At 35.8% G+C, this 21,136-nt stretch overlaps 1 protein-coding gene and 1 non-coding gene across 6 annotated transcripts; both read right to left on the reverse strand.

The window, feature by feature from the left end:
* Positions 1-1,388: 1,388 nt before the first annotated feature.
* Positions 1,389-1,492, reverse strand: LOC124085104 (U6 spliceosomal RNA). Its single transcript, XR_006849338.1, has one exon. It is a non-coding gene; the product is annotated as a U6 spliceosomal RNA (small nuclear RNA).
* Positions 1,493-3,002: 1,510 nt separating this feature from the next.
* Positions 3,003-15,106, reverse strand: Smim8 (small integral membrane protein 8). Of its 5 annotated transcripts, XM_058575790.1 has the most exons (4): positions 15,014-15,069; positions 11,519-11,644; positions 5,133-5,289; positions 3,003-3,404 (listed from the first exon to the last, which is right to left on the reverse strand). In XM_058575790.1, the coding sequence occupies exons 3-4, from the start codon at positions 5,265-5,267 to the stop codon at positions 3,246-3,248; spliced, it is 294 nt and encodes a 97-aa protein (XP_058431773.1). In that variant the 5' UTR covers positions 5,268-5,289; positions 11,519-11,644; positions 15,014-15,069; the 3' UTR covers positions 3,003-3,245. The 5 variants fall into 5 exon arrangements, with proteins under 5 accessions (XP_058431773.1, XP_058431772.1, XP_046287763.1 ...); XM_058575789.1 differs by lacking the exon at positions 11,519-11,644 and having other exon boundaries at positions 15,014-15,106; XM_046431807.1 differs by lacking the exon at positions 11,519-11,644 and having other exon boundaries at positions 15,010-15,066.
* Between the last annotated feature and the right edge of the window lie 6,030 nt (positions 15,107-21,136).

Genomic DNA, 21,136 nt, shown 5'->3' on the forward strand with positions numbered 1-21,136 from the left:
TCTGCCCAGCACAACCATAAGACACAAACTGATGTTAATTGGGCCAATAAAAATGACTACCTGTGAATTTTTAAAATTTATCAGAAGTACACAGATGCATAGGCATATTGAGCTCATATAGAAAAAAACAGGCCCATGAGCTTATCAAACATAGCAGACCACTGAATGATGAAACCTCACTTGAGACCCATAAAAACAGGAGCCCCCCGCAAAACTGAACATGATGGCACCCTGATCCTGTTACTCACTCATCATGAGCTTTGCTCAGGAAAATCACCAGAGTGAAGAATGTCCAAAGCTCTGTGCTCTGGCTTTAGCAGAGTGTGGTTTCTCCTGCCTGTGTGGACCATGAATACTCCAAGCTTACATCTCAAACTGACACTGTGAAACTGCCTTCATCAAGATCTTGACATAGAATAAGTTCCTGTGCATTGACATGTATGTGCCCTGAACAAGTTATTTGGCTGGTTCATTTTCTTATCTACCTATAGTAACTCTTTGCATTCATATCTTCTGCTCTGCCTTTGCTTTCAGTTCAGCTTCTGGCCTTAAAAAAAAAAAAAAAAAAAAAAATATATATATATATATATATATATATATATATACACACACACACACACACACACACACACACACACACATATATACATACATACACACACATAAATATGTTTATATACACACATATATACATATATGTATATACATACATATATATGGAAATTATATAAAATTAAGACTGGGCCAGGCTCTATGGCACATGCCTGTAATCCCAGTGGCTGGGGAGGCTGAGACAGGAGGATCAGGGGTTCAAAGCCAGCCTCAGCAATGGTGAGGTGCTAAGCAACTCAGTGAGACCCTGTCTCTAAATAAAACACAAAATAAGGCTAAGGATGTGACTCGATATATATATTTGTCTATTTCTCATCTAGATATATATATCCCTTTGAACTCAGATTCCAAAGCACTGTAAATATCTTCCTCTATCTCATATCCCATTCTTAAACACAACTGACTTTATGATAAAGAGGCTTCTTAGTGCAGTAGGTTTAATAAACTTAGTTTTGTTTGATCAACAATTTGTTCTGATAGTCTTGTGGGGGAGTTGGCAATTAATAATCTTTTTCATATTTTTGTTCTAAAATATTGGGATTTTTTTGTATTTAAGACTCAAATATCTTATGTTTAAGGGCTAATATAACTACTTAATTATTACATGGATATTTATACATAAGAGGAGTTTAATATGGTGAAAAGATTCCCTAGACTTTTGGAGCAAGGACATCCAGGTTCCTGTCCTGAGAATTACTGGGGATACTGGGTAAATCTTTTAAATATTCTTAGCTGGTTATATTTTTTTTTAAGGAGTAAAACATAATTTTAATCATAAAAATATGGAATGCTTCACAGATTTGAGCATCATCCTTGGGCAGGGGCCATGCTAATCTCTGTATCATTCCAATTTTAATATATGTGCTGCCAAAGTGAACACTCAGCTGGTTATCTTAACTGTAAATTGACAGAACTGGACTAGGTGAAGTCCAATGTTCAAAATCCTATGACTATTTCAAAGGGTACTTTATTTGGGGTTGTTATGCCCATTCAACTGAAAATGAATGAAAACATCAATACATTGCCTTTGACACTCTGCTCACACAAAGAATGATATAACCTGTAACCAGCCTGTAGGAAGTCTTATAATTAGGTATTCATTCCTAAAACTCAGTGTGATTCTTCCCTCACAATAATTTTCATAGCTTTGTGCTTGACTGTATCTGTTGCTACCCTGTTTCCTTCACACAGACATGGCTTAAGGCTGCATAATATATAGTTTTGTGGCCCTTCTGGACTGCGATAATTGTTCATCCAAGTAATATCTCCCCTTATACTGAATGTGAACTTATTTTCTTGAATCATAAGACTTCTAAAAGATGGCAACATGACAATAAGTACATAAGCTAAAAACAGAAGAATCCTAGTTCTATGACAATCAAAATACACAGAAAATCAAAAGCAAAAGGTATTTAAATTAAAAGGCATTTGTACCATATAAGTGCATTTTAAATGATACAAAGTATACTATATGGAGAGGTATAGCAAAGAAATATTTAGGGCTTAGTGATAAAGATTTAATTAGATCCATGTAGATAAACACAAATTGCTATGTTCTTTAACACCTACAAATTCAGACATAACTGCATCTTTACATATCTTGCAAAACCTGAAGTGCTAGAAATTAAAACCAATGTGATGAAGACAAACTGCCTGTACTATTATTATTACTTGGTAATAACAAAAGAAACAAAACTTCAGGGATGAAATTTACTGCTGAGCCCCAACTACAGTAATTTGAAGAAAGGGGCAAATATCTAACAATGAAACAGGTCCAGAACCTTATTAGGAAGATTAAAATTATATAAGGAAGCCTAGTATAGTAAGAAAACCTTGTCTATTTCTCATCTATTGAGTAGTTCTAGTTTTAAATAACTAGAAGAATACTTGGTCTTGTGCTTATAACATCATAGAAACTAAACAAGTAGCATCTAGTTATAGTCAAATAAATACCTCATAACCTTTTTTTAAAAAGAAAAATTTCAATTACTTGGTATTATTCTCTCAATCATTATTTTAGTAACTGAGGAGGATATCTTTTTAATTTAAATACAATTCTGAACCAAAAACAGTTGAAAATGAAACCAAAATACGGAGGCATCTGTGACTGTGAGAACTATTTGTCAGAGTCAAACTCAGTTTTCATTTCTCATACCTTAATGTTGACTTCAGGATTTAAAGTTATGATTTCTCTTCCTTACAAATATAGCTTCTATGCCATGTAGAACATGCACATTTTATTTGCATGCAACAGAACAAAACAAAGCTCTCATAATAGCTACAAAGCACGACTCACCTTAAAACATTAAAACGTCCATGCACATTTAACAGCACTGAGTACTTTTATCACACAGAGCTCAATAATTAACAAAAATGACTCTATCCTCAAGTCTTTTTTTAAAAAGAGGATTTAATAAAAGAGAAATACTCAGATGCTCTTTCTGTGGAAAGAAAATAAGACAGTGGCTGCAGCTGTATGGGGATAAAATTTACTGCAGTCATTTGGCTACAACTGCTACCTTTTCTTCTCATTAACATATTCTAGAATAAGAAATATGATTCTGTACACTCGCAAAGTTTTCATTTGAAGATTTCAGAGCCTTTAATAAAGTTCCACTGCAGTAACCAGCCCTTTAATCCCATTTAGAAGTTTTTCGCCTCATATAACTGTGCCCTTCACTATCAATTGCTTCATAGAGGTCCTTTTTATTCTCTTGTGTTGCATGTAGATAACCAATATAAGCCACACAAAGTGAAAGGGTGACCAATCCAAAAGCCATTACAGGTTTGTTCTGTCAAAGAAAAAAAAATATAAAGTCTCATTAGGACAATAATTTGAGGAGATTCAGCTGTCTGTTGCACTCTCCTCTTGACACACCAAGTCTTTGTTACCAGGCTAGCATTCCTATGGCAATATTTCAATTATCATTTACTCAATTATTTATTCAATTAGCTTGACTCTTGTTTACAGATTATAGAAGATTCCTGCTTCTCCTCTCTACAGCCTGGACATCTTAGATCTCCACCTTCAGGAAGTTGACACGTGAGAGAGGAGTGAGGCATGGACATTGGTCTGGTACAAAGTCTTCAGTGGTATCTATGTGATGCAAAGAAGTTGCTTAATTTATCTTGTCCAAGTCTTTCCACTTGCAAATCTCATAGTAGCTTATTTAATTAGAAAGTGAGGAATGAAGAACACAAGGTGTTTTTCTTGCCCAAGACATGTATAATTGTCAAAAAGCCTTTTATAACCTATTTTAGGCATAGAAGTAATAATAATGTGCACACTTTTCTGAGAGCCTAAATTTAGTGACTGGAACAGATATCATGCTGTTATAATAACTTTAATGTACTAGTGGAAGACCTAAGACCATAGAAGCAAAGCAATGTAGCCTTGAATAAAATAAAATAAAATAAAAAACTTTTAAATACAGGAGTTTCCAGAGTAATGTTTTGTCTATTAATATTTTGGGCCCATGGCTGACAGTATATAACTGAAACTCTAAAAAGCAAAAACTCAGATAAGGGGTAAGGGGTGACTATTGCACTACTTCAAATCATAATTGCTAAAGAATAAGAGTTAAAGTTTTTGACTTGAATGAATATCTTTTAAAAAGCTGCAAGCTCAGAGCAGTTTAAATTTGCAATTCTTGAAATTCTATTGGCAATTTAAAAAACACATTAGTTTGGTCTTTAAAATAATCTTTCTTAATTTAGTTGACCTATTTAGCTTTAAAACAGCTTACATTGGCAACTGCTATTAAAATTCTAATCAGATTTAATATAATTTGATTTCATTTACTTATAAAATAGAATTTACATTTATTTAAAAATAAAATTCATCAATCAAATATATTCATTAATTTACAGAAGAATATAAAAGATTTTCTATCTCCATAACAGCGTGCAAATGTATGGTTTGGATTTTTTTCACAAAATGTAATATTGCTTAAATAATGATTAATAAAAGCTGGAAATGCAGTAAGAACAATCAATTTCCATTTTTGACTGTTTCAAATGAAGGTCTTATTTACCAAATAGTACATGATCAAACTATAAGAATTACCTTCAGGCTGGGGTTGTGGCTCAGTGGTAGAGCGCTCGCCTAGCACAGGCGAGGCCCTGGGTTCAAACTCCAACACCACATAAAAATAAATAAATAAAGATATTGTGTCCTACTACAACTTTAAAAATAAATAAATAAATATTTTTTTAAAAAAAGAATTACCTTCAAAATAGTGCAATAATTAAACTAGTATGTTATCTTGAGAAGCTGATCCATTAAAATAATCATTTTCCATTAAAATTTTCAAATGCCCTCAAAATACTTCATTTTATCTGTGTATTTATACATGAAACAGGATTTAAATTTTTTTTTTCATTTGCTTTTATTCATAGAGAGGACTTACTAATTGATAGAAAATTTCCATGATAAAATCAAATGCTACAGAAAAAGAACTTTCCATTTAAGATAGCCTAATTAAACATAAAGTCTTATCCTGGAATATGTATTATCTTACAGGCTTAATGAAGAGCTCTGGATTCACAGCTCGAAATAAGGTCGTCGTGCGTACCCCTCTGAGCCCTGGATTTGGAAAGTCTTTCTCTTTGGGTGATTCCTTTTTAAGTGTTGGTGGCTCAGGAGCTGAAGACATCTTGACTAATGTGATTTATTACCTAAAAATAAAGTAATACATTATTCCTTCATACTTGTTTCTTTGATAAACCTCTTTTTAAAAATATTTCTTATACAAGCAACAATAAATGTTGGCAAGGATGTGGAGAAAAAGGTACACTCATACATTGCCAGTGAACTGCAAATTGGGGCAACCACTATGGAAAGTAGTATGGGGATTCCTCAGAAAACTTGGAATGGAACCTCCACTTGATCCAGTTATCCCACTCCTGAGTATATACCCAAAGGACTTAAAATCAGTATATTATAGTGACACAGCCACATCAATGTTTATAGCAGCTCAATTCACAATAGCTAAACTATGGAACCAACTGATGTGCCCTTCAATAGATGAATGGATCAAGAAATTGTGTTATATATACACAATGCAATATTACTCAGCCTTAAAGAATAATGAAATTATGGCATTTACTGATAAATGGATGGAACTGGAGAATATTATGCTAAGCAAAATAAGTACCCCAAAGAACCAAAGGATGAATGTTTTCTCTAATATGTGGATGCTAATTCATAATAAAGGCCGGGGAAAAATAGAGGTAATTTGGACTAGACAAAGGCGAGTGAAGGGAGGGAAAGGGGCATGGTGGTAGGAGCAGAATGAATTGTACATTACCCTGTGTGCATATATTATATGATCTGTATAACTCTACATCATGTACAACAAGAAGAATGAGAAGTTATTCTCCATTTGTGTGTGATGTGTCAAAAATGCATTCTACTGTCAGGTATGGCTAATTAGAACAAATTTAAAAGGTCATTCTTATATTCATTTAAAATTTTTTTGTAGATGGACAGCATGCCTTTATTTATTTTTTTATGCAGTGCTGAGGATCAAACCCAGTGCCTCACACATGCTAGGCAAACATTCTGCCACTGAGCTACAGCCCCAGCCCTACTCATTCTTTTTTTTGAATTCTAGGTATGCATCAAAAGTGATTGTAAGTAGCACTTTAAGTTTGGTTTGCTAAAATGGTTATTACTATTATTTTTTCATCTCTTAAACCCCAGTAAAGTGGGCAGAAGTCTGGAGAATGGTTTGTTGGTCTGAGTCAGACCTGTTATAAGAAGTCAGGGCTGGGGCTGGGGCTCAGTGGTAGAGCACTTGCCTAGCATGTGTCAGGTACTGGGTTCGATTCTCTGCACCACATATAAAATAAAGGCATTGTGTCCATCTATAATTAAAAAAAGAAGAAGTCAGGGCTAAGGGAAAGAGAGGCCAGTGGGTAATCCATTCCTTTATTTACTCTTCTTTTCATTTTTTTCTCACCTTAGCCCTTCCACAGCAATCTGAGGGAAATACTATAACATTCCTTTGCTTAATATCTCCTACAGCTTTACCCCTGGCCTACTTTCCCCTCATCCTCTGCCTTTTTCCACTGGCCCACCCAAGCAGAAGAGGAAGCAGCTGTTTCTATTCACTCCCCCTCTGTCCTCTGTTGCTAGGTCCTCTTAGCAACTCCCTGGAAGGACATTCTCTGCTATGTCCTTAATCTAAATATCCCTTCATCTCTTGGCTATTCTACATTTATCCTATTAAATTGAAGTGTGTCTTTTGTCCTAGCTGGAATAGTCAACAATTTGAGAATGTTTTATCTCTTCCAGGCATCATTCCTGCCATTTAATACTGGGATAGTGGTGGTGGTGGGAGTGGGGGTTTGAAAGGGAGGAGGTTAAAAAAAAAAAAAAAAAAAAAACCTTCCCCAAACTGAAATTAATGACAATAAAAGTCAATAAGAGTCAGACATTCACATTTAAGCCGGGCACAGTGACTCATACCGGCTCGGGAGGCTGAGATAGGAGGATCCTGAGTTCAAAGCCAGCCTCTACAAAGGCAAAACGCTAAGCAACTCAGTGAGAGCCTGTATCTAAATAAAATACAAAAAATAGGGTTGGGGATGTGGCTCAGTGGTTGAGTGCCCCTGAGTTCAATCCCTGGTACCTAAAATAAAAAATAAAAATAAAATTCACATTTAAACATTAATTGTTGCTTTGTACAAATATTCTTTATTAAGTCTTCTATTTTATACACTTTAAAAGCAACATTTTTTGCAACTTAACAGTCTTGGAGGAAATCAGGTGCTTAGCTTTTCAAAACACTTTATGCTGCAATGCTCCTGAAACATTAATCTATACCACTTAATAGGGTAAATACCTCATAGAAACATCTGCCTGAAGGGAAGGGATTCTTCACTTTCTATATTTGCAAAGGCTTTAGATCATTGTTGGCTGTTCTATCTCTTGGTCCCCATACATGTTATAGTTATCATTGCTGATGTCATCATCTTCTCACCATCATGGCTTTCTGGTTCCATTTTTAAATAAGCGAGAATCCCTGTAGCAATTTCATGTACTGCAAACACTTGGGAAATAAATTGCTATTTGTAGCCATGAAGTCTTCAAAATATAGCTGTTTGGGGATACCAGAATCTGTAGCAATTTAGAACTAGGATTGGTTCAAATACCATGTTGAGTTGGTATCTTTTTCCAGGTGTACCTCAGAGGTTTCCACAGGAATTATGCCTGTTAGTTGCCAACATATTACTATTGTACACGATTTTACAGACCGCTGGGTCTCAACAACCATGTCAATGGTTTGCTTCATGTTGATGTTCTCAGCCTTTTTCTTTCTTGTCTAAATTTAGTTATTCCTGCAACTGGCTCCAGTAGCAAGCTTTTGCTGTGTGAATAATCCCGGATTTGAAGGCTGAAGAATGGCTGTGCAATTCAATGGGAAAAACTCAACTTAAATTCAATCCAAGCATGGAAATATGTTGTAGGCAAAGCGATTTGTTAACCAGCAAGAGGATACCGCATTTTGTTCCTTTCATTCTCTTGTCAACTTAACTCAGCTATTCCCTACTCAGCCATTCCCTAAAAAAATGTTATTATTTGGGCATGTGTGTTGGCTTGTTAATTACAGGAGAACAAATGAACAATTCTGAAGCAATGGGGGTTAGCTGGCTTGCCAATGATGAGTGGTCCAAAACACTCTATAGCAGAATATAGCGACTACCAATCTGTTAACTTCCTTTTAAAAGATCGTCTCTATCATGAAGCACAAAAGAAAGTCACAAACTGGTAGAGTATACCTGTTTCATCAGCGTTTAAAACACCATTCAAGCTGTAACCAGCAATTGTTTGGTCTTTGTTTTTAAAATTTCTCCTACACACAAATTAATAATTTTCTGGAACACTGTTTTCTTCACTACAGACAACTTCTGAAGCAATTCCATAAAGCACCTAAAATTTGTTCAGTCAGCTGAAACTTACTATGGCCAAGTTAGTAAAAACCTGAGGCATTATGTTGGAGAAATAGTACAATTAAATGCTCATTTCCTGCATGAACTTCTTGGTTACTACCCAAAAAGGACCCACATTCAACTCTGCTTTAGTCTTAAAATATTTTTAAACTTTCTCTTCAATCTTGGCTCAATCTTTAAAAATAATGGACAATGTAGGGGGAATGATGCTAAATATCTTTGCTATTTCTCCTATCTTGTGACAGCAATCTACTGTTTCCACTATCATCACTCTTCTCTTCTAATGAAAACTCATGAAGTGTTTCATTTGACCCCTTTGAACCTTCCTATCATGATGATAGGATGGAAGATGTGACAAATGTGTTTAGAATTTAAGTAACAAATACTGGCCACCAAGTGCTGAAGCCAGATATTGATGATGTTTCTCCTTGTATTAAAAAGTACACTTGAGGGGCTGGGGATGTGGCTCAAGCGGTAGCGCGCTCGCCTGGCATGCGTGCGGCCCAGGTTCGATCCTCAGCACCACATACAAACAAAGATGTTGTGTCTGCTGAAAAACTAAAAAATAAATATTAAAAATTTAAAAAAATAAATAAAAATAATAAGTACACTTGAATAGGAATGTTGGGGAAAGAGAAAATTCAAAAGGAAGAAATTAATGAAGTGTAAACAGCATTTCAGTCCACCAACAGGATATATCTATAAGAAATATTAGGCAGGAAATGATTGACATATGGCCGTACTGTTAGGATAGAATCAACAGGCTCAGTTTACTACTACTAGGACATTAGATAAAAATACGAGGAGAGGGAATGCAGTTGTGACTCAGTGGCAGAGTGCTTGCCTAACATGTGTGAGGCCCTGGGTTTGATCCTCAGCATCACATGAAAATATATTGTGTCCACCTACAACTAAAAAAAAATTTAAAATACTAGGATGGTCTAAAAAGGCAAATTTACAAAGGCAAGGCTTTCTAATCAGCAACTGACACAAAGGGATGAAACAGCTCCATGTCATTAAAACAAAGATATCCTATAAAAATGAATTACAGTTGTTCATGGGGAAGAAAAACAAGGTAATAAGGAAGTAGGTATGGAGAGCACATTATTATAGAGCACAGAAGAGTCCTCAGAGCATAGTTTATCGTGAACACTGTGTGGATGGCAATGACAATGTGTCAGGAATTCAGAGGGGAAAACACACACACACACACACACACACACACACACACACACACACTGGTTACAGCCAACAAAAATTTCACTACAAGTTGAATATCCCTTATCTGAAATGCTTGGGACCAGATGTGTCTCTGAATTTTTCTAAATTTTGGAATGTTTGTATACTTAATGAGATAGGGGATAAAACTCAAGTCTAACCACAAAACTCATTTAATACTTCATATGTACCTTATCACAGACTGAAGGTAATTTCACATAATACTTTAAATAATTTTATACATGAAAAAGTCTGTGTCCACTGACCCATGAGAAAGTAAAGGTGCCACTATCTCAATTACCCATGTGGACAATTTGTGGCTATTTGGCATCACCATCATTCCACTCTGAATTCACGTGCTACTAGAGAGCAATCATTTTAATATATTCATTCACACATAAGTGCTTAACAGGAAAAAACAGTACATACAATTAATATAGTGAAGAAGTAATATGTTCAAGGTAACTAAGCAGTACAGTGGTACCAGCTGTTAAACAATAGCAGCTTTCAGTTCCCACCTGCAACATTGTTTGATTAAAAGGCTGTTGTACACTATTTTATTTATTTAGGTGAGAAGAATCATCAGAAGCTGTTGAGGGACCAGGCAGTGGCTCCTCTAGGGATGAGGAGGCATTGTGCTGGGTTGCTTTTTTTAAAGTTTTCTCCAGGGTTGTCTGCCTCATTAGCAGCAGTTTTTGTCTAAGAAGTCTCTCTTTGATTTTATAAACTGACATGATTTCTTGTTCTGTTATGAATGAACGCTGCTCTAGACCTTTAATAAGCCCATCACACAGTCTGACCATGTTTTCCACAGGCACTTTCTCTGCAGTGTTCACATCCCCTTTGTCATCACTATTATCACATTCACCTTGATGCAGAACCATTTCAGGTATTTCACCATTGGTCAATGAATGAACAACTGGAGCTTGATTATTGATATGAAAAACTTTTTTGATATCCACTTTTTCAATAAATTTCTCTGTTGCTTTGTTATTAGCAGCTGTTTTATCACCACAAATCTTTAAAAATGTAATACCATGTCTTTTCTTAAATTTCTGCAACCAGCCTGTTGAATATTCACAGTTTCCTTGAATTTTCAATTCATTATGATAGATCTTTGCTTGTTTCATGATCAGCATACCATTCAGTGGCATGTGTTCATTGCGACGCTGACGGATCCACTCTTTCAACACACGATCAAGATCTTCATTCTTAGCTTTATGCAATGTTTTTCTATTTTTCATTAACTTTGGTTCATCACTTTCAGCATAGAACTTCAGCAGTTTATCCTTCTGTTTCTTCAGGTCATATATGGTGGTCATTCCAACACCATACTCTTCTGTAAGTTGTTTCACACTAATACCACTGTCCAGTTTTTCCAATAGCTTGACTTTCTGTGCTATAGATAAACATAAATGCTTCCTCTTTTTCTTATCATTGTTACTCACAGGGACATCTGCAGGCCTTTTTGACATTTTCAATAATATTTTTACACTGTAGAGCAAATAATATGCAAAAAACTACTGCTAACAACGCATTTATGTCTTGGCCCCATGTGGAACATGCTGGGGAATCTGCTGTTGGCACAATGGGCCTGCACACGTCATTTTATAACCCTCTGAGGGTGTGCTTCTGTGAGAGAATCTGGGTGTGTGGAGAAAAGGTATATTGCAGCTGAAGACAAGGAGGGTCTTATTTTCCTTGGGGAAGCTGAATAAGCTGAGTTGTATACCTGTGTCTTGACTGCAAGCTGTCATATAAGATTAAGTGTGGAATTTCCCACTTGAGGCATCATGTTGGCACTCAAAAAGTTTTGAATTTTGGAGTATTTCAGACTTTCAGATTAGGGATGCTCAACCTGTACTTTAAAATTAAAGGGATGCAGTAATGTTTAATATCATGAAATTCAACCAATATGAGATGTGTCTATTAAAAAACTATCTGGGGTTCTAACTTGAATTGTAATGGCTAAATTTCAGTTACAAGATTCCTTGATCTTCTTTTTCCCTTAGAAGAACCTAGTTTTCCTTCATAAAGAATCAAGGAAATAAGCAATCAAGGTAGCACTTATATTGCAACATCCATATCCAAATTCTTATTAATAATACATCATTTATGTTAAACTAAATTCTTCACTAGAAATAACAAAGAATATGTGGACTGGGGCTGGAGGATAGCTCAGTGGTAGAGCACTTGCCTAGCAGGAGTGAGAGGCTAGGTTTGATTCCCAGCAACCAACACACACACACACACCAAAAAAAAAAAAAAAAAAACACCTGGACTGGAAACCCACATGTATATTTTAAAAAATTTAATATGCTACAATTTCCATTGTTTTTGATATTTTCTGGAGTTTATGAAAGTAACATTTTTCATTTTTAGCATTCTTTAGTAAGAAGTAAGACATCTCAGTTTTATGGTCCTTTCTCCTGTTATGAGCCAGAAACTGAAGATGTTACAATTGTTCTCCCAAAGTTTTCTAAACTTATTTACACATCAAATACATAGTTATATGTATAAAAATACATTAGATTATTTTTAAAATGTCCTGAACTTATTTATACATCTAATACAGAATTCTTTTTTAAAAAATATTTTTTAGTTATAGGTGGACACAATACCTGTTTTAATTTTATTTTTGTGATGCTGAGGATTGAACCCAGGGCTTCACATATGTGAGACGAGTGCTCTACCGCTGAGCTACAGCCCCAGCTCCTACTACAGAATTCTTAACACTCAGATTACTGAGGTCATAAAGAATATCATAAAGAATTTGTTATATGTAGTTATAAAAAATTAAAAGAAAAAAATATTTTCCCATAAGAGAAGGTTCTTCTGTATTTCTGCATGTGCCTGGCCCACAGAACTGTGTATATGTGGGAATTCGAGATGTACTGGTTGAATAAACAAGTGTGCAGCATGAAAAATCTCAGTTGACTCTTCACAGATGTATAAATCACCAGGATTTGGGGGGAAAACAAAGTTCTATATCAACAAGCAAACTTTTAATCTTGAAGTAAAAGCAGACTTGCTATTTTCAAGTGCAGAACTAATGTTAAGTTCCACTTCAAAAAGTTGCACAAATTGTTAGCTAAGGCCAGGTGCAGTGACACACACCTGTAATCCCAGCAGTTTAGGAGGCTGACACAGGAGGATAGAGATTTCAAAACCAGCCTCAGCAACTTAGCAAGCCCTAAGAAACTTAGGAAGACCCTGTCTCAAAATTAAAAAAAAAAAAAAAAAAAACATAAAAAGGGCTGGGGATATGGTTCAGTGGGTTAAGTGCCCTGGGTTCATTCTCTGGTACCAAAAAAATAAAATAAAATAATTGTAAGTTAAAAGCACAGCAAGAACTGACCTTACCACTCAAGTGAACTATACCTAAGACAAAACCAGTTAACATCAGGCACACTTCCATCAGAACTTTCTAAGTCTTCCCATCACTTTCTCCAACTTCCCCCCAACACACACACAAGTTAGTAGCGCTTATTTGCATATAACCTTAACAAATATTTAGTTATACTCCCTTTTATAATCTGTTTATTTTGAATTCAGATTTAAATGGGGGAATCACAAAACACACACACACACACACACACACACACAGGATAGCAGGAATGATAGAAATTTGACATTGCACCACTCCTAATTAATTTGGTGACTAATTTGTGTGCAGGACCACTTGCAAAATAATAAATCAAGCACTACTGACTGCACAATCTAGTCAGGTGCACTTATTCTTATTTCTTTTAGAAGAATCAGGAAATTTTAAAATGGACAAAATATTTTATTGGGAGTATAAATATATTTTAGTTTCATATACCACGGTATCTTAATACTTAAATAACTTGATGATTAGTACACATGAGGAACTGTATTGTAAAAAAAAAAAAAAAGGAGATAAGACGATATCTTGATATCTGGGTCAGAACAACTTAAAAAATAATTTCAATTAGTACAAACAGGTTTGGGACAATCAGAGGACTTTATGGCTTGAGGGAATTTAGCACAGCCTCAAATTCCAACTTTACCACTTCTAAACTGTGATTTTGAGTAGGTTTCACTTCTGATTTCCAGACTTCACCTTTATGAAAGCAGTAATACTGTCTATTGCACAGAACAGATGCGAATTAAATGTATATGAATTAAATGAAAACATTTTTTAAAGCATAATAGATTTTAGATTTCCAGAAAAAGTTACTACTGTCATCTTATCCTCCATCCTCCTTTAAACAAAGAGAAACCCAAACTCAAAGTGATTGCCTCTTTGCTAGGAGGGTGGGACTATCCAGGTCACGCCACTTCCAGCCCACTCATCACCTCATACCATCTCACTTTAGACTTGAAAGAAAACATGGACTTTGCATCTGTGAGTTACTAAAACAACATTTGTAATAATAAAAAATGGGTCCTATATGTTCTTTGCAATGTAATTTTTAAAAAAAATCTCTTTCTATTTCTTGAATTTACTGTACCTGAAAAAAGGAGAAATATTTTGACAAGGGCTTGTTGCAGATATCCTGAAAAACCTATTTGGCTTCCACAACCCCAGACCAGATTACAGGTTATATTTAAACAAACAGAGTAACAGGTACACAGATTTTTGGCATGAGTTTATGTAAAGCTTTGTCAATTGGATTTTGAATATAAAATTTGTTCTTTCAAGTAAAATTAAATGTACATTTGATGTGAGGCTTACTTTTTCAATGTTCATTGATATCGGTATTACTGGGCAATCTTCTGACAAAATAAGTTAAAATTCCATGGAAAAGCTGCCCAGAAGCTGAGAACAAAGTAGTACCTACACTTCCCGTTAATTACTTTGGACCTACTCAAAGATAGGTGCATTTGAAGCCTCCAGGAGAAACTGCAGTCAATTAAGTTCCAGACTCTGTACTAGGGGATTGAATACGCACAGCTACAAAAGAAAAGGGGATCTTGTGAAATAATAAAACCACACTCCCCTAAATGAGAGAGCCTGGTGAGCTGGGACTCAAAGAAACCGCAGAGAAAGTCGCAAAGGTCTGGGAAATGGGCTCTATGCGGCCGCGTATGTCCGAAATACGGCGTGCGGGCTCACGTACTCCCGGAGCGGAAGGGTCGGGCTGCCTGAACCAACTCAACCAAGTAAGCGGCACCTGACAGTAACACTGGAAAGAAGCAGCGGCCCTGCCCATTCCCAGCCAGTGTCCCTCCACCCGAAAACCCACCACCACCGCTCACCTACCGCGGGGTCACCCCTTCTCCGCGCTTGCGACTGCTCGGCCCCCTGCAAGAGAGAGAAGCCGAGCGCACTCGACCCGGCCCACGCTACAGCGCCACCTACATCTCGGAGGCTGCAGTGCTGAGGCGCAGGGATAACTAGGCTCCACCTGCCCATGCCTCTACCTGCTGAGATTGACCATGCCACAGTGGGGTTTGTGGGCTGGAGTTTTGCAAGGGACATTTCCCCCTCCCCCCCTTTTCTCCTGTTGACCTGTCTTCAGCCTTCCAGCTTCAAATAACCTTTCCATTTCATGTTCATGTTTTCTACAAATAATAGGAGATCATCGCCAAGAAATATGTGTTTATTTAATGAAAATGGGAGTATTACAAATTAGAAAAGAAGAATTAGGTCTAGTCTCTGTCTACCCTTACTTTAAGAACAGAGTAATTTAAGTGTACAGTTAATCCTCTGCCGTTTCTGTTAAGGCCTTCAGATTCTTAAACATACAAGATTGTGCAGTAATGATTAAGATAACAAGATGGATAGGGATGCTGGTTTGCTCATCCTTGTTAATGCTTACATTTGTTAAATTTTGTTTTAGTTGTAGATGACACAATACCTTTATTTTATTTATTTATTTTGTGTGGTGCTGAGGATCAAACCCAGTGCCTCACATGTGCTTAAGCAAGCACTCTACCTCTGAGCCACAACCCCAGACCAGATTACAGGTTATATTTAAACAAACAGAGTAACAGGTACACAGATTTTTGGCATGAATTTATGTAAAGCTTTGTCAATTGGATTTTGAATATAAAATTTGTTCTTTTAAGTAAAATTAAATGTACATTTGATGTGAGGCTTACTTTTTCAATGTTCATTGATATTGGGTATTACTGGGCAATCTTTTGACAAAATAAGTTAAATTTCCATGGAAGAGCTGCCCAGAAGCTGAGAACAATATGCAAGGATACAAAGCGTTGTGCTGCATCATCAACAGACCTAATTTTCTCCTCATCCTTAGGGTTCTCCTCACTAATATACAACTTGCCAAATATCAATATGGAAATAAAAATGCTATTACAGCATGACCAATCCAAAGGGATCAGATGAAAAAATAAATGAGACATAAGAAAATATAAGGAAAAAGCATCAACTGTGGTAAAGACAACAGAAAAAAGCCTAACTTGTAAGTTTCATGGATACAAATACAATGCAAATGATCTGAGTAAACAATAATTCATTCCATTTTATGATGCTTTCAAGAGATTACTTTGAAGAGTGATGCTGGTCTGGTTACTTTCATAATCTTCATTTTGGGCACAACCATAAATATTTGATAATACTTAACAGAAGATTTTATATTTAATGGGATTGCATAAAGCAGAAGTTTGTCTATGTGAAAACATTAAAATTGATCAAAGATAGCTGTTGTAATAATTAGTGGTTCCTAAATGTGCCCTGAGATGACTATAATGGTCTGGGATCCTTCCCAAGAGATCTCTGGTGACACAGGTGATTTTTTTTTTCCAGGCAAGCATTAATGGTTGACTTATAATATCTAATAAAAATCACACATTATCAGTGTTTTGTCAAAGGCAGATTTTTTTAAAAATATAAATGCTGCCTTTTTAAAAACCATCAAAGTAGATGATTTATTAATGTGAGCCAAAGATATCTAACTCCCTTGAATAAATTAGTTGACAAATGTAAAAATCAAGCATGTTGTGGTAATTTTAAAAAAATAATCCCAGTTCTCCCCAGTGCCTGTGTCCACACTCTCCATACCCTTACCCATGCCCTCCCACTCTGACTCTGGGTTTAGTCTTGTATGGCTAATACAATATTAGCAAATGTGATCCAAAAGAAGCTATAAAAGCACTTGAACTGGTAAGCATGCTCCAACAAACCCACTGAAGATGAAAGATACACATACCAAAGTCAAGATCCCATTCCCCAAGCCTCTGATTCTGCCAATCTGGATTGTAGCCTGAGAATTTCCATTTTTATCAAGTTCTTGGGTGATGTTGTTGCTCCTAGTCCTCAAACTGCATGTTGAGAAACGTTAACCTACATGATAGGGCTTTTTTTTTTTCATTACTTTTTATTAAATAATTTCTACTTTGAGGAAAGGGATGTAGAATATTTTAACTCATCATAAGAAAATCCTCTGAAAATTTAAATTTAGGATCCAATGAAGCTTCTAACAAAACAGACAAAACAATCTTTTCTGATGATTGAGATTTAAATACAATTCGTATTAATATAAATCCATGGATTATTATCAGTGTAAAGACAATTGATCAGGACAATTTTATTTGAATATCTTGCTATTTATTCTGAGAAGGCATTTTCCAAGAATCACAAAAAAATACAGATATTTTAGGAAAATTAGAAGATGTATTCTAATTATTTCTAACTCCATTCATTCAGGGTACAAAACAAACAGTTTAGTTACTGAGCGGCATAAATTATAAGAAAGTTCTTTAAAAGTTCTAAAAGAGGGTCACATAATGCCTCAAACAAAGCTACAAAGTCTCGAGTTCAAATAATAATAATAATAATAATAATAATAATAATAATAATAATATAATGATTTCCTTGTCTTCTTTCCTCCCTTCTTCTTCATGGGGCTTTCCTCAAGTCATTTGGAAGTTGTTATACAACAGATGACATACAAGGCTTGCAGTAAGTGTTTTTATTCACAGCAAAGCTGTGAAGGCACCACATTCAGGTAAAATGGGTGGTAAGCTTTTGTGCCAAATTAAAGTAAGCTGCTAAGTTAAGTGCTTTTCTTGATTAGTGACAGCATTTGTTAAAAATTCACAATGAAAAGACTGAAATCTCTGGAGGAAAACAGTCTCACATGGTAATAAGACTTGCCAAACTTCTGCCTCTCTCTCCAAGCCACTAGGGATGCCCTGTCTCTCTTCCAGTCATATCTAATTATTTTGCACAGTTTCTTTCCGTAAGAAGTAGAACTCTGACAGGCAAACAGGCAAAAAATGCTTTTCCATTAGCCCAAGAAAGCCTGATGAAATAAGATAAACTGGCTCAGGTACATTATAATGGAAAGTAAGTGAATGAGACAAAAAAGGTAGTAGGATTATTCAATTGTGAGGGATGATTTTCTTTAATATTGTTGATGCATTTATTTTCAATAACTATATGTTATAAACTGGTATGCTGTCCTGCATGTTAATCAACTTTTTGTTACAGTAGGAAAGATTTATTTGCTCACAGTTTCAAAGGTATCAGTCCATGGTGAGTCGGCTCCACTGCTTTTGGGCTGGTGGTGAGGCAGAACTTCACAACAGGGAGCTCATGGTGGGTCAAAGCTGCTCAATTCACGGTGGCTGGGAAACAAAAAGAGAGGGGAAGGGGTGAGCGGGTTGAATACCCCCAGTAATCTAACTGCCTTTCCTGATTTCTACCTCTTAAAGGTACCACGCCCTCCAGATAGCACCACAGACTGGGGACTAAGACTTAAACACATAGGCTATTTGGGGATATTCCATATCTAAACTATAACACCTATTAACCATTTTTTTTTACTTCGATTACCATGTATTGGTTCTTTTCAACATTATGTTTTACAATTCATCTATATCAATGCATTTCAGTCAATTGTTTGTTTCCTTTGCTATATAATATTCTATTGTATTGAGAATTGAAATGACCTGCATCAATATAAATTTAACTGATGGGACTAAGAACTGAAACCACTTATGTCAATGTTACTGCTTTTATTCCCCAGGAAATTCTTTCCAATGAAGATATGATTGTAGACCAATAAAATGCTTTAGTGTTTGCACAAGGAAAATTTTGCAAGCCAATTTTTACAGGCAAGCAGTTTGCTTATCTGGGTAAACAATTTACTTATATGTTCTTTATAAACACTTCTCTAGACTGTTGTCTTACACGCCCATCAGACCTAAAATATTATATCATGAACTTCACTTAATTTCAATCACTTCCTCACCTTGCAAGATATGCCTTAAGCTTTATGAATCCAGAATCCTAAACTTCATAAATACTCTTCTCTAACTTACCCCTCTAAAGACACTGATAAGTCTCTATAAAGTTTGTTTGATCAACAGAATTTTCTGGTGGTCTTATAGGTCTTTGACAAGGTGAATACAGCCTTCCCTTGATTCCAGGACCCCTTGCAAAATCTGCAATGCTCAATCCCTCATGTGAATTGGTATAGTATTTGCATATAATATATGCATATCCTCTCATATACCACCCTTTCAATCATCTCTATATTATTTACAATACCTAATACAATGTAAATGCTGAGTTGTTACACAATATTGTTTAAAGGATAATGACAATAACAAAAGCCTGTACATATTCAGTGCAAATGCATTCTTTTCAGAATATTTACAATGTGGTTGAATTCACACATGCAAAACCTGTGGGTATGAAGGATTGGTGGCATCTTCCTATTATCCACCCTAGTCAGAAGCATACAAGAAAGGGAATTCTGGAAATGTAGTTCAGGCTAGTCAAGTGGACATGTCACAATATCCATTACAGATTATTCATAATGACTTTGACTTTTCTGGGAGGAAAGAAAGATGTGTTTCTTATAAAATTATTGTTATTTGGGTATAAAATTTTAGGTTGTCACTTATTTTCTTTTTAGAACTTCATATATGTCATAATATTGTTTCCCAAAATTATTTTATTTTGTTCCCTTGAAAGTAGTGTATATTTTTATCTGATCGCTTTTAAGGTTTCCTGTGTCTTTGATTTTTAGTAGTCTTACTATGATATACCAAGTACATTTTTCTTTGTATTAATCTGCTTGGGATTCATAGAGCTTTTTGAATTTGTATCTTAATAACTTTCAAATAATTTAAAATATTTTTGGCCAATAATCAAATATTATTTCTTCCCATTTTCTCTTCTCTGCTAGCAGGACTTTATTTCCACATTAAGCTTTTCATTCTGTTCCAAATGTCTTTTACTTTCATTTAAACACTATCTTTTCAACGTATTTTCAGATTATTTTCTACTGATTATATTCTCTCTTTAACTTCTGTTGAAAGTCAGTTATTCTACTCTTAATTTTACTTATTGGACATTAATTAGAATTTGAATTGACTTTTGATGTATTTTAGTTCTTTGATAAAATTCTCCATTTGGGGATGGAGCTGGAGAATATCATGCTAAGCGAAGTAAGCCAATCCCCAAATACCAAAGGCCAAATGTTTTCTCTGTTAAGTGGATGCTAGGCTGGGGTGGGGTGGGGCATGGGATGAGTGGAGAAACTTTGGACTGGGCAAAGGGGAGGGAGAGAGGGAGAGGTGGTATAGGGTAGGAAAGATGGTAGAATGAACTGAGCATCATTACGCTAGGTACAGGTATGATTGCACGAATGATGTGACCTTACTTCATGCACAACCAGAGAAGTGAAAACTTGTGCTCTATTTGTGTACAGTGAATCAAACTGCATTCCGCTATCACGTATAACTGATTAGAACAAATAAAACATACTTTAAAAAATTCTCCATTTTGTCATTCATTTTCTTAAACACATGAATAGCTATTTTAAAGTCTGTATCTATAACATCAGTGCCCAGATACTTGTGTATCTGTTTCTGTATTCTGTTTTTTCTTAGTTCAGTCTTCTTGTATGTCTGGTAATTTTTGTTTAAATCCATGGAATTATCCACTTAGCATTGCCGCGTCCGGCCAAGGGAGCCGAGTCCGGCGAGGGACGGCGAGGTTAAAAGACACACAGGACACCAAGGTTCTTCATCCAGGAGTCAATAATAATCTTTATTGCTAACACACCTTTTTTTATACCCCAAGCAGCAGAAGTGGAAAACTACCCAAAAGCAGGAGGGAGGGGGGAGAAATTTAGTTTCAACATCTATTATTGTCAGGTACCGAAACCTCCCTTAACAATAAGTCCATCAGACCAGAAAAGGTCAAGGCATTCCCGTGGGATACATATGTCTCAGACGGATAAGCAGGAACAGAAAAACCGCAAGTTCGCCATGGCCTTGTAAGCTGGCCACACTGGCATGCAGAACAAACTAGTGGAGGTAGGGCTCCAGGGGCCAAGGTGGACCTGTTGCCAACAAGTCCCCCTCTTTTGTTTTTTGCATGCCAGTGGGAATCAAGTAGCCCCTG

The sequence above is a fragment of the Marmota monax genome, unplaced genomic scaffold (genome assembly GCF_021218885.2).
Source record: "Marmota monax isolate L192 unplaced genomic scaffold, Marmota_monax_Labrador192_F-V1.1 WCK01_AAM20220418_F8-fsc00013, whole genome shotgun sequence".
Taxonomy (NCBI): Eukaryota; Metazoa; Chordata; class Mammalia; order Rodentia; family Sciuridae; genus Marmota; species Marmota monax.